This window comes from Pteropus vampyrus, unplaced genomic scaffold (genome assembly GCF_000151845.1).
Source record: "Pteropus vampyrus isolate Shadow unplaced genomic scaffold, Pvam_2.0 Scaffold326, whole genome shotgun sequence".
Lineage (NCBI taxonomy): Eukaryota > Metazoa > Chordata > Mammalia > Chiroptera > Pteropodidae > Pteropus > Pteropus vampyrus.
In genome coordinates, this window is record NW_011889107.1 from 1,991,892 (window position 1) to 2,005,359 (window position 13,468).

The window sequence follows — 13,468 nt, forward strand, 5'->3', positions numbered from 1 at the left end:
TGCCCACGTAGAGCTCCCAGGCTTCCCCGCGGTGCAGGCCACCCATCGGAGACTACATTTCCCATAAGGCCGATGGAGCCCGTTTCCGGAAGGCGTCAGAGGCTTCTGCGTCTTTCGGTGGAGATTCCTTGGGGTGGTATCTCTGAGGGCCATACTCATTTTTAAAATTCAGGTGTACATGTCATTTTCGTTTAAAAAGATGTCAGAATTTTTAAATACTGGAAACCCTAAATCAGCAGTATACTAATTTACTAATTTACTCAGTTCGGTTTCTTTTAACAATGTAGTAGCCTAAATCAGGAAGATGACGAGGACCCAACAAAGACTGAGAAGGAATAATCCTTGAGGTAGATGGAAAAGTAGAAGAGTTTGGATCTTGTCCAAGTGGAATGTTCTGATTTGTTACTTGTATTTAATTAATTAGTCCCAAGTAAGTGACCTTCGTCGTGGCAATCGCCTACTAGGCTCAGGCGTCCCTAGAACCTCGCACAGGACTTGGATCTCATAATTAAAGACACTAGAGTAAGAAAGAATACAGACCACTCAAGATTGCGGTTGCACACGAACACTTTATAACTCACAGTCCGAGTTCAGCTTAAGAGTGGGCCCCGTGGTCGTTCTCCTCTGCGTCGGCTGCAGCTTCAAGTAGGTCTCATGACACGTAGTCTCACGTCGGTCAGCGTTGGAGCATGAAGTGCTGCTGCTATCTTCTCGGCCCCACTCTTTATGCCGTTTTTTGGATACACCCTTCTTATTTTGTCCACCACACGCGAGCATTACCTCATTGCATGTTATGAGCAAGATAGCGAGCGAGCAACCTAAATATTTTCTCATGCTTACACTCTTAGTAATTATTGACATCAGCGGGCAGTCCGCTTATCTGTCTCACAGTCAATGCACACAGTTAAGTAAATATTTCGATTTACACAGTTAAGTAAATATTTTGATTCCTTATACAGATCTGCAAACTCAAGGGAAGCAAATGTTTCAAGTAGGGAGCGATCCACTGTGTAAAATGCTGCTCATGGGTCAAGTAGGATGAGAACCAAGAATTGACCATTGAATTTAGCAATGTAGAAGTTGTCGAAACATGCCATTTTGGGAAGTGGTGGAAGTTTGATAACATCTGATAAGAGTTTGATAAGAGTGGGATGAAAGCATAGAAGAGGAAATGAGGAAAGTAAGTACAGATAGTAATTTTAAGAAGTTTTGCTTTTTAGGGTGTGCAGAAAAATAAAGCTGTCTTTGCATATGGATTATGGGTCCAGAATTTTTTGTAAATGTAAGAAATTACCATATTTTGTATTCTAATAAAAATGATAACGTAGAAAGGGGGAAATTGACAATAGAGGAGACAAAACAGTTGGAAGAAAATCCTTGAAGAAAGGATGAAATCCAGTACACAATCAGAAGGGTCAGTTGGAAGAGTACGGACAATTCATCTATTGAAATAAATGGGAGGCAGAGTTCATAGGTACAGATGCACGCAGGCAGATTTGGTAGTGGGAAAATGAGGACATCCTCTTCTGAGTCCTATTTTCTCAGCGAAATAGGAAGCTGAAAGTGAAGATAAAGAGAAGGTATTGGAAGTCTCAGGAAACAATAATACTGTATTACATTGATTCTAATACACTTTTTCATATGTCAACGACTGTGAAATTGCTATCTTACAAATGATAGCATGCTATAGTTTAACTGGCAGTATTTCTTCTTAATAGTATGTAAAATAATGATGCATCTTATAATCAATGACATCTGAGATTCTAATGCTATTTAAGAATGTGGAAGAGTGAATAAGGAAAAAGTAGTACTATTGCCTGGCAGCATTGAGCCCACTTGATATTAGTTGCCATTGACTTTATTGGCATTCTCAGTGTCATAAAGACATATTTTTATAGCTCATCTTTAAAAAATCCTTTCTTGAACTATAGCCCACTTGAGCATTGTTCCGTTTCTTAGCTTTCCTTCATAGAAAATTTTCTCTAAAAAGTTCCTTCTTGTTGCTGCCTACATTTTCTCACCTCTAACTCAGTCCACTCTAATTTGGTTTCTTGATCCTATTCTCCTGAAACTGCTCTTGTCAAATTACCAGTGAAATTTCAGTAGCAAAACGAAATGGGCTCTGTCTTCAACATATTTTTCCTCCAGAGCATTCGACAAAGTTGGAATAAAATCTTCCTCGTGAGGTTTCTAGAACATCTTGCAAAAACGAGTTTCTTCCACCTCACTAAGACTGTTTTTCTATTTCCTTTACTGAATACCCTTCCAATGTTCCACATCCAAATGTTGGAATACTCAAGGGTTTGGCCTTCAGCTTTTTTTTTTTTTTTTGCAGTTTTTCACTCAATTATTTCATTTGGTCCCATGGCTTTAAATACCACTTATATGACAATGACAGACAAATCTTTATCTCTAGCCCTCACCTCTCCCCTGAACTTCAGACTCCTAATTCCTTATGCCCACCTGAAATCTCCCCTTGAATATCTAAAAGCCACCTCCAGCTTTACTAGGTATATAGTGTCAGAATTGAGTTGAACTGTTGGTGGTGAAGAAAAGAAACACACATTAGAATTGCTGTGAGTGGAATCTTAGTTTTGTTCATGACATTAACTCCAAAGTCTGGCACATAATAGGTGCTAAATAAATACTTGTTAATAATGAATAAATGTAAAACTGTCTATAGTTTCATCTCCATAAATTCATTATGGAACTTGTCTGGCTCATCATCTTGAATCTAAAGATCAATTTGGGGAAAACTGATAACAGTATTGAGTTTTTCAAACCCTGAGCATGGTATATCTCATTTATTTAAGTCTGCTTTAATTTCTCTCAGAGATGTTTTCTAGCTTTTAATGTAAGACTCTTACATATTTTTTTTGTCAGATTTGTCCCTAAGTCTTTCACATTTTGATGTTATAAATTATTTTTTAAATTTCCACTTGTTTATTGCAATTAAGTAGAAATACAATTTAGTTTTGAATATTGATCTGACATATATTATAACATAGATAAAACTTTAACATTATGCTAAGTGAAATAAGCCAAACACAAAAGTACAAATATTGTATGATCCCACTTATATGAGATACAGTAGTCAAATACATAGGGACCAAAAGTAGAATAGTGGTTGCCAGGGGCTGGAGCAGGGAGGAATGGGGAATTAGTGAATAATAGATACACAGTTTCAGTTGGGGAAGTTGAAAAAGTTCTGTAGATGGATGATGGAGATGGATGGAGATGGTTACACAACAGTGTGAATGTACTTAATGCCACTGAATTGTACACTTAAAAAATGGTTAAAATGGTAAATTTTACATACTTTACCATAATAAAAAAAAAAAGTTTTAAGATGTTGAAAATTGAAGGAAAAAGAGAAATTAGGGGCAGACATACAGGAATTCTCATTCCAAAATTTTATACAAGATTTTTAAGGTTGTACATAATCCTATGCCTTGCTTACCTAACTTCCATCTCCTCTCACTTTCCTTCATCCTAGTATCTAAATTTAATAAACTTCTTTACTCTTTGAACCACCATGTTCTATATCTGCCAGGCTGTTGTATATACCATTCTTTACCTGCAAAACTATTGCTTAAACTCTTTCCACCCAGCTAACTCACTTTGTTCAGGTCTCAGCAGCTTTCACTTCTATCAGAAGGCTTCCCTGACCTCGAAAGTCCAGTGTAGACTTCCTTTTGTGAATCTCTAGTATCTTGTATCACCCATGTAAGTTCGTCACATGGTTCTGTCATTGCCTTTTTACTTGTCTGTATTCTTTGCTAGACTATATAAAGCATGAGGACCAGAACTGCATGTTTTGACTGGGTCTTCTCAAATCTGCTCTCTTTGTGCCTGCCACAGGATGCCCAGAATGATGAGGTAAACTTTCAAGAATCTCATGGTCTTGATTATCTTTCTCCTGCAAGCCTCCAATAGATTTGCAAGTATCAAATTCTGAAAGTTGACCCTTTCAATCTGATGTTTTTACCCTAGAACATGTGAGGCAGGGAGACAATTGTCCAGATTCCATCTAGTGGATATTTTCGGATTTTTAAAAATTATGAGCCTTAACCTGAAACTGTCAGTTCTAGCACATTTTGGTACCAGGATAGAGTTGTGGGAACCAATTAAGGACTAGTCATGTTAATCTCTTCCTCTTTTCCCCAAGGGTTTAGGGTCCTTAGCAAGGCAAAAATTATCAGCTGTTTCTGAAAATCTCAATGGAGCAGAGATTGTAAGCTGTCACTCAATATCCATTCTACCCTTTTTTGCAGTTCATAGAATCTCCAGTTTTGGGGTACATGCTTTCCTAGAAAAAAATTTACATATCCCAACCTCCCTTGCAGCTAGCTATGACCAAGTGACCAAGTTTTGGCTAGTGGGATGGAAGTGGAAGCAGTGGTGCAAATTTAGGAGTGTCCTTAAAATGATGTCCTTTTCCTATTTCGGCTCTATACTGGATATGTAATGAGTGACTGTAGGTTGGCCAGCCATTCTGGACTATGAAGTAAGAAGATACATGTTGATATTAAGAGAAATAAGAGAGAAGGAACCCAGGCTCCTGACACCACAGGGTGCCACATCATACCTAGACTAACTACATTTAGGGCTCTTTTTCATAAGAAATAAAATTCTATTTTGTTTAACTACTATTATTTTGGCAATTTCTATTATGAACAATTGAACCTAAGCCTAATTAAGGTATCTGCCCATTCTCTGGCCAAGGGGGCAAGTTGAAAAAAAAAAAAATCAAGAAATAGCTTCGTTGCGATGTCTCTTTTCATTTACCCACCCAACTGAAAAACATCTAAGAGGTCCATAATTTGGGGTTCAGATGCCTTAGGCAGAATTTACAAGGGAGAGATGAAATTATTTGTCATGTAAAGGCTGCAAACCAGGGAAGTATTTGTTGTAAAAAACATCATCAGTGATTCTGAGGTAATCCCAACTACAGATGCCTCAACTATTTTGTGAGAAACCATAAGTGATAACCAAAAGATGTTAACTTAAAATAAGGATTTCAGAGCTCAGGGAGTTACTGATTTACCTAATTCCTGAGTTCCGACAGGGTAACTCTGAAACCAACTGATTTTCTCATTTTCCTCTCCTTAAAGTTTCTAGTATAAATAAGATGATGCCTCAAAACACTGATCAAGTTATTTTCTTGAAGACTATTAGAGTAACACTCTTTATCCCAAGGTCCACTTCACTATGCCCTCAATTTGATTTCTAACTTCCTAGGACCTAGAAAAACATGCAGTGCTTGAGGCTTAACAACAGAAAGAAAAACTTACTGCAGTCAGACATATCTAGGCTGGAGTCTACCACTTTTAAACTGTGAGATCCTGGGTAAATTTTATTATCCTTGTAAGCCTCATTTCCCTCACCAGGGATAATAATGGATATACATAGATTTAATCATAAAAGTGCTTAGCACAGTGCCTGGTACATAACATTCACTCAGTAACTGGGAAGTTATCACAAATTTCTCAACGTCCATAAGAAAATAATATGTTAACTCAGAAGGCCTCTAGAGGTAACCTATTCTTACAACTGTCCAGGTTTTACCAGTTCATGTATAACATGGAGTCACATTAATAATATTCATGTTCTGCTGGCTCTTGGCCTTTCAGTTAATATAGAAACTCCACCCCGCCAACTCCTCTTCCCTTCCATCTTCCTCTGTTGATTCTCCAGTAGTCTTCATAAACAAGTCTTTATTTTCCAGATGACTGACATCCATATCATTCTTTCCTCTGGCCTCTTGGGTGATGTTTACAGATAAGGGCTCCACTGCCTTCTAAGATGCACTGAGATTCCTCTCCACTACCTTTACACTTTCCTTAAAATGTTTTTTGTTTGTTTCTCACTTTATAAAAATGGTATCATACCTTATATAACCTTTTGGGACTTTTCACTTACTATTGTGCAGCTACATTATTGCATGTCACTGTAGCTCACTTGTTTTGACTGCTGTACCACATCATCCAGTCTTCTGATGATGGGCACCTGGATAGTTTTCAGGTTTAGGTTTCACTATTGTGAAAGTGCTACGAAGTATCTTCTTATTCACATTTCCTATTGCACTTGTATAAGAATTTCTCTTAGCCTAGGAGTGGTATATGCCTAGGAGTGGTAATGCTGGATTGTACACTGTAAATGTTACTTCATGTATTATATTTTTTAGATCTAATATTTTCATTTTTTACAACTTCCTGTTCCTGTTTCATTTTCCCTTATTTCTTTAAGCATATTTATTATGCTTAAATTTCTTGGTTTGCTCGTTCCATTAATTCTGCTTCAGAAATAAGTTTATGCAAACATTTAAAGGCCTGGAATAGCATACACGCATTTATAGTGGTCTTCTTTGAAAGACTGAGATTATGGGAGAAAAAAATCAGTTCAACCAACCTGGACAGTGTTTCATTTTATTATGCAAAATGTAGAAAAATAGGAAAGGGACTTAACAGAAACTGAAGAATTTTCTTAGGAAAGCAGTGACTGCTGAAGGATACCTTTACTCCAGCTATGTTTGGCAATCTATGGCAAAACTCCAGGTACAGTATAAACCCAGATCTCTCCCACTCACCCCTGACCCTTGGTCCTGAATTTGAAGAGTTAGCCATTGAGGAACTATAAAAAGAACCAAAATAGGAACAATCTCCATGAAAGCGAAGATCAGATACTGGTCCTCTTTCACTCTGTTGAGTACATCAGGAGCAGGAAGGATCGGTTTCTGAAGGCATTCCTTCTGTTCATCTGGCTTTTTTGGCTTGGGGCTATAGCATGGAACTGTGCACCCCACCACCCTTCCTCCACTCACAGATATCTGCATAGTTGCATGTCCGGCATTTCCACGCTTCCTCCACATCAACCCCATGAGGCTCTCGTTGGCCCATCCAGTAGGCCATATAGTGCTGCACTTTGCTTTTCAGCTCCTTCTCTTCATAGGCCACAATCTCCGTACCCAGCACAGTGGTAGTCTCTTGGTGGATATACTCAATTTTCATAATATCAACAACTGGGAGGTCAGACTGTGTTAGAGACAAAAAGACCAGCTCCATAAGGTCACCCAAGGACTTCACAGAGAAGCCTCCCTTCTGGGCATGCTTCAACACATAAGGTCCCAGTGGCTTTTCTGGACACAATTTTACATGGTGGATTAGGCTAGCAGTGGTCACATTACCTTGTACCATGGCATCAAAAATATATTTGTATAGGCTGACTTGAAAACAGTCTTTTTTTTTCTGGGCTTCCAGAGGGAGCACAGGGCGTTTGCGTGTCTTGAGTTCAACAAGTTCCAGTTCCCCCTTGGCTGTATAGTGCAGCTCATCGATTACTCCAGCAAGAAGCACACCCTCCATTTCTCCAAACACTGGAAACTCTCTGATGCACCCTTCTGACTGCAGAGTAGGAACCATTGATAATATGTTCAGAAACTTAACTGCCCAAGCATCTTCTTTAGTGGTGATGGGGATAGTTACAAGATCATGAACTTCTAGTTCTCTGGCTAGGTGGATGCTGGCACCAGTGTCCAAAACAGCTGCTTTCTCGGGTGCCAAGAAACCAGGAAATTCCTTCCCATATACCATTTGCTGTTCACACCAGTTCTGAGTGGACAGGTCAGTCACATACAAATATTTAAGGTTGAATCGCTCCATGGGTGATGAGATATCCAATTCTCTTTTCCACATCGGTAAGCATATGACGTTGCCATCCTTTTCGGGGAGTTCAGATGAGGGGCCAGGCTTACTAAGTAAAGCACCTGACTCTTTGAAATCTTCTAGATCCAGAAACTCCGAGTCACTCAGGTCTGAGAACCCTGAGGCTTCTGCTGACACCGTCTCCTCTTCCTTAGTCTCTGCCATGGCACAGTTGTGGACTGGGTTAGACCCTGCATATCATATTAAAGAAATGCATTATCCAAATAAAAAATTTCTAAAGAACACTTTCAAATTCCAATGAGGTAAAACGAATCATGACTATTGCGTGTGATTTTAAGTAAATCACCTTCCTTGGCCTCAATGTCATTTAAAAGATTTGAGATTTGCCTTTTCCACTTCAAAATTCTACTGACTTGGGACATTATTTTATTATTTTATGTGAATACAGATCTTTGTAAATGTTGGAGCAATGTTTGACAGTTTACCATGGGCCACTTCTACAATTCTTCTGATACAAAGTCCTTGACTAGGAAGATAAATCACAACTACAAACTGTTCCTGGAGAAAAATCAGCTCTACAATGACTTTTTTAAATGTTGTTCTCAAGAACACAGTATGGCAAATTTAAAAACTAACTATAGATAAATACAAACATCCACTCAAACACAAATAGCATGAGGTAATGAGAGAGGCTGTTCACAGTGACAGGTGGAAATCAGTTGCTTTTTATACTTAAGATATAGTAAGGAAGTAGCAAGGAAAAAAAGCTCTTGGTGGATTTTACTTTACCCCTTCTGACTTTATCCTCTTAACATTGTAAAAACTGGTGTTTCCCTCCACAAGACATTAGCTTATGATGGAAAACTTCTGTCAATAAGTAGTATTAAGATATCACCATATTTGCTATAAATAATAATATTTATTATGCGGTTATTGTGTACTAGACACTGAGACGAGTTCTTCACAACTAATATCTCACTGCTCTACTGTGAGACAGGTACTTTTTTAAAATTTTCACTATGAAAAATTTCACACATACAGAGAAATAAAAAGGACAATGAACACCCATATATACACCATCCAGATAAACGACTGTTGATACGTTGCTGTTATTTGCTTCTTTCACGTGCCTTTTTTTTTTTTGGCTGAACTATTTTAAAGTAAATTACAGACATCATAACACTTCAAATATAAATGTTTCGGCATATATTTCCAAATAAGCACATTCTCCTACACTAACTACAATGCTATTGTCATATTTTACAAATACAATAATTCCTTAACACTCTTGTCTGCATTCAAATTTCTCCAACTTCCCTAAAATGTCTTGGATAGCTTTTCTTTAAACCAGGAAACAAAGCTCACACATTGTATTTGACTTGTTTTGTCTCTCAGATATATTTAATCTTAAGAAACTAGGCAAAGTATCTTGTGATACTTTTTAAGCCTTCCTCCTAATCTCACATATCTAACACTGCATAGAGAGAAAACAAAACAAAACAAGATATGACCAGCTGACTAGTATTTGACTTTGTGTGCTAGGAAGATAATTTGACAAAGAATTTAAGCAGATTGAGGGAACTATGAGCCCGCTTTCCTCCTTGCTATTCTAATAAGCAATGAATAAGCTGAATGTATCGACTTAAAAGCTTAAGAACTGATGCCTTGAAATGGTATACTTCAACAGTAATAAAACACAGAAATTGCACATTTGTACAAGTGTCTTAAATTGTAAATGTGCCTTAAATGATGATAATTTCAAAATGAGTAATGTTATTTGGACTATGAAGTCCCTGAAGGTTGGTGAGAAAGTCCCTGAAAGTTAGTGAAAAAGTCCCTGAAGGTTAGTTTCCACCAAGAAACTAAAGTTAAAGTAGCAATGAACATGATGTATGCTTTGTAGGTTTCCTTTCCCTTTGTGGGGAGGGCGCTAAATTCAAATCCATTGATCTTGAAAATATTTTATTTCACATATCCAGACCTGGGCTATTCGGTATGTAGCCACTGACTACAAGTAGCTAAACTTAATTAAAATACATAAAATTTAAAACTCATTTTTTCAGTTGCATTAGGCACATTTCAAGTGCTCAGTAGCTACATGTGGCTAGTGGGTACCACATTATAAGGCACAGATATAGAGCATTTCCCTTATCACAGAAAGCTCTATTGGGCAGTAGTGATTTAGATTATTCACATGTATTAACTCCCTAAAGAAAGAGGAAGCTCTTGAAAGGTATGGACTTTCCAATTGTTTTACATACAACGTTGAGAACAGAGCAATCCTAAACAAGCAAGTGAAATGTTTTGTTGAGAAGACGCAAAGCAGGGCGGGGAGCATTATCTGCAGACTTATTCTTCTCAAAGAAGAAAGCAATACACTGGGGATGTGTTTCTTGGACGTCCCTATGCAGAAAAAATCCAGGCGAGAGCATGGTGCAGTGTACTGTGTGCCAAAATGCAGTCTGGATTATCTGATGCAAGATAATTTTACACAGTACATTGATCAACATTTTTAGATATATCTTAGAATAAAAGTAAAGCTATTAGAGCATCCATGAAATGTATAATTTCATAGATAATCTTTCTTGCAGGACAAGTTTGATTTCTAAATAACTGTAAGTAAAAATTAAAAATATGAGACTAACAATAAAAGTACTACATAGGTATGGCAAAAATCATTTGGTGATAAGTGAATGAGATGTTTAGGAAACAGCAGCATAGTGTCAAGAGTCTTGGGGACCTACAGATATGGATTCTGGATCTGACCCTGACTAGATCAGTAGTTTTTAGTAGTATGCTACTTGCCTTAGGAGCACTCTACTGCAAGTGTTTAGTTTTCTTGGGGCTTACATCTTTAGAGTATTCCTTCCAACTGGACTCAGCTACTCAAATGATTGCATGATAAAACAGTGTATATACACACACACAAACACACACATACACACACACACACTCAACGGATGTGGATCTCCTTCCCCTTCCCAAGGAAGAGATGAGATTGTATCAATTTCCTTTGACAAATGAAATTAAGCCTTAGGAGAGAGGAAAACTACTTACAGGAACTTAGTTGATCTTTGTCCTCACAGGGCAAGGCAAAATGCTGAAATGACAAAGCTGAGGGAGAAGAAAGGAGTTCTGAAAGACCGGGTCTGCTTCGAAGAATCCAGATTATCAACTCTGAATCTTGCTGTGGTAGAACAGGGACTTTTGGTCCTTTCTCATTTGACCACTGCCTCACATTGTGGCGTTTCCTCCTCTCTGATCCACACCGCACAGACTGTTGCCCACCCGAGGTCCTAGATAACGTTTGCCTCTCTCGAGGGACAAATCCTCCATGAATTCTTCATTTTCCCCGTACCCTGGATGCAGTGACTTGATGCAGTCCCTGCTCTTTGTAAGCAAAAGGATCAAAAATAACCAAGGTCCCCCAGGACTTCTGCGGTCAGTTCTCTCTTCCAGGCCCGAGCTCAGTTCAGAAGCTCAGGGAGAGAATTCAGGTCAGACTGAGGCTTTTATTCTTTGATGGGTTCCTGCTGCTTGCGTAACTGCCAGTGCTGTCACCCTCAACATCCTGACTTCTTCGGAGCAGTCCGGACTTACGGGCTCCGAAAACGTTTGCATTCTGCGGGGACTTTTCCACCAGACCCACACCACTGTCTTCCCGGGAGTTCCACGCATGGCCTAAAGTTTACTAAACGCTTCCTACAACGTCTTGTAGGAGCCGAGAATGACAGCAAGCGGTTGTAGGCCTCCGGAAGGGGTCCCAGCTCATCGCAGGGTCTTCCGAGAGCGAAAGGTCGAGAACTCAGAGGAGCCTGGTCTGCCTGGGAACCTCTGCCACTTGAGGAGGGGTGGGGGACGCGGCAACCGCGGGGACAGACCCCTGGGCTCCAAAACACAGCCCCTCAGTCCGCCACCCCCATTCGGCGGCCTTCTCCTAACCTCGGATACGTCTGCGAACCCCCAACTCCACCGGGCTCCGCCACGACCTCGGAAATGCTCCAATGCGCTAATCCAAACCAGCGTGAGCAGGTTGACAAGCGGCCCTCTCCTTCCCCGCGACACACAAAGGTGCAGAAAACCAGGCCCAGAATCCACAGCGGCTGCCCAAGGACCGCCCCATCCCAGAGGCCTCAGCGGCACCGCCTGGTCCTGCAGAGGCTGCGGTTCCGCTGGAGTCAACAAGCTTCCCCGCGGAGGAGCGTCTTCACGCGGGTTCTACCTCTGGGCAGGCCCTTCCTGTGCGCAGCTGGCTTTGCGTGTGATTTAATTCCGGACGGAACTAAGCTATCATTTGACTTTGAAGCGGGGGAAGGCGGGGGGAGGCTAGGGGAGAGGGGGAAGTCTTCCAGCTACTGCCAAGCCCGTATCCAAGGAAGGTCTGGGCACCTGCTCTCTGCCCGTTAAGTGTTGCGTCTTTGCTTTGCCACCCTAGGTTTTTGTATTCCCCTCTTTGCACCTCTCACCAGCTTTCCCAGCCGAGAGAACAACCACGAACTCTTCAAAGATGCTGTCGCTCGTCTCATAAATGTTTTTTTTTATTTACTTACATTTTAATTGACCCTTTTAAATTGAGAAATGTAACAATTGCATTTAGAAATATGAAATGAAGGTATGAATAATAATTATTGGACATGTATTGCCGCATCCAGCAAGTGATAAATCCTGCCACGTCCAGCGCAGCTCTGGAAAATAATCCTGAGTGGGAACCGTGAGAGATTGAGAAAAGAAGGAAGACAGCTGGGATCGGGAGGCCCGCTATCCACTGATGATGGAGTAGAGAGAGATTTTATTTTTGCAAGTTGCTTTTATACAAGAGCTTACATTTGCTGGCTAAAATAAGATTATCCCCACCCAACCTACACACCCTGCTATAATCATTTGCATTTCAGCACCGCAATGTTCTCCAATCAGTTCCTACTTCCCCATTCTTAGGATTTGTGGAGGTGAGGCAACCCTTGGTTGGCTTCACAGATTGCAAGGGCCTTGTCAGCTTGGCTCTCCACGTGTTCTCATTAAAGCAAAAATAGAATAGTGTCAGGCCCTTCCCAAGCACATTCCCATGCCTCCTTCCTGAGGAAACCACTAGCTTGACTTTTACAAGTCACTCTTTGCTTTTCTTTACAGTTTTATCACATATTTGGAAACTTGATTTCTGACAAAGATGACATTGCATAGCAATGGAGAAAAGATGGTCTTTTCAATGAAGGTTCTGTTACAGTAGGGTAATCTTATTTTAAAAATAATGAGACCTCTATCTGACTTCATCACAAAAATCAATTCCAGAAGGATTAAAGACCTAAATGTGAAAAACTAAACTATAAAGCTTTTAGAACGTAATATGGCAAAGTACCCTTTGGGCTTCATTTTAGGGAAAATAATTCTTAAATAAAAATACGAAAATGTTAAATAAACTACAAAGATTATTTTGGGTCAGTTGAGGGAAATTTAAATGTGACTCGTGTATTGGTAATAGTATCAATCAATTATAATATCTTGAGTGTGATAATGATTTTGTGGTTGTGTAGGAAAACGTTCCTGGAAATATTAAAGTTGGAAAGTCTTTTTAATCAAATGAAATATGAGTAGGCACTGCTAGATTGAGGCTAGAGGTTTCTGCCTCCTCCCCAGCATAACCTTCTTTCACCAGGATATAACTCTCAAAGCCAGGAAAACCCCTCCTCAGCAGTTTCACACATTGACCTATCTTCAGATGGAGTTGGGGGCAGGTAATGCTGCTGGATAGAGTGAAGCAAAATATATTCAGAAACGATCATGGAGTCTCTGGGGAAAAGAAATACCCC

The 13,468-nt window shown here is 39.7% G+C and overlaps 1 protein-coding gene across 1 annotated transcript; it reads right to left on the bottom strand.

Annotated features, from left to right (window-relative positions):
- Window positions 1–5,156: 5,156 nt before the first annotated feature.
- On the bottom strand, window positions 5,157–11,936 carry EXO5 (exonuclease 5). Its single transcript, XM_023522003.1, has 3 exons — window positions 11,607–11,936; window positions 10,722–10,778; window positions 5,157–7,894 (listed from the first exon to the last, which is right to left on the bottom strand). The coding sequence occupies exon 3, from the start codon at window positions 7,866–7,868 to the stop codon at window positions 6,780–6,782; it is 1,089 nt and encodes a 362-aa protein (XP_023377771.1). The 5' UTR covers window positions 7,869–7,894; window positions 10,722–10,778; window positions 11,607–11,936; the 3' UTR covers window positions 5,157–6,779.
- Between the last annotated feature and the right edge of the window lie 1,532 nt (window positions 11,937–13,468).

Bases quoted from the DNA above. Each gene is read 5' to 3' on its own strand.
- EXO5 (XM_023522003.1), bottom strand. From the start codon at position 7,868: ATGGCAGAGACTAAGGAAGAGGAGACGGTGTCAGCAGAAGCCTCAGGG.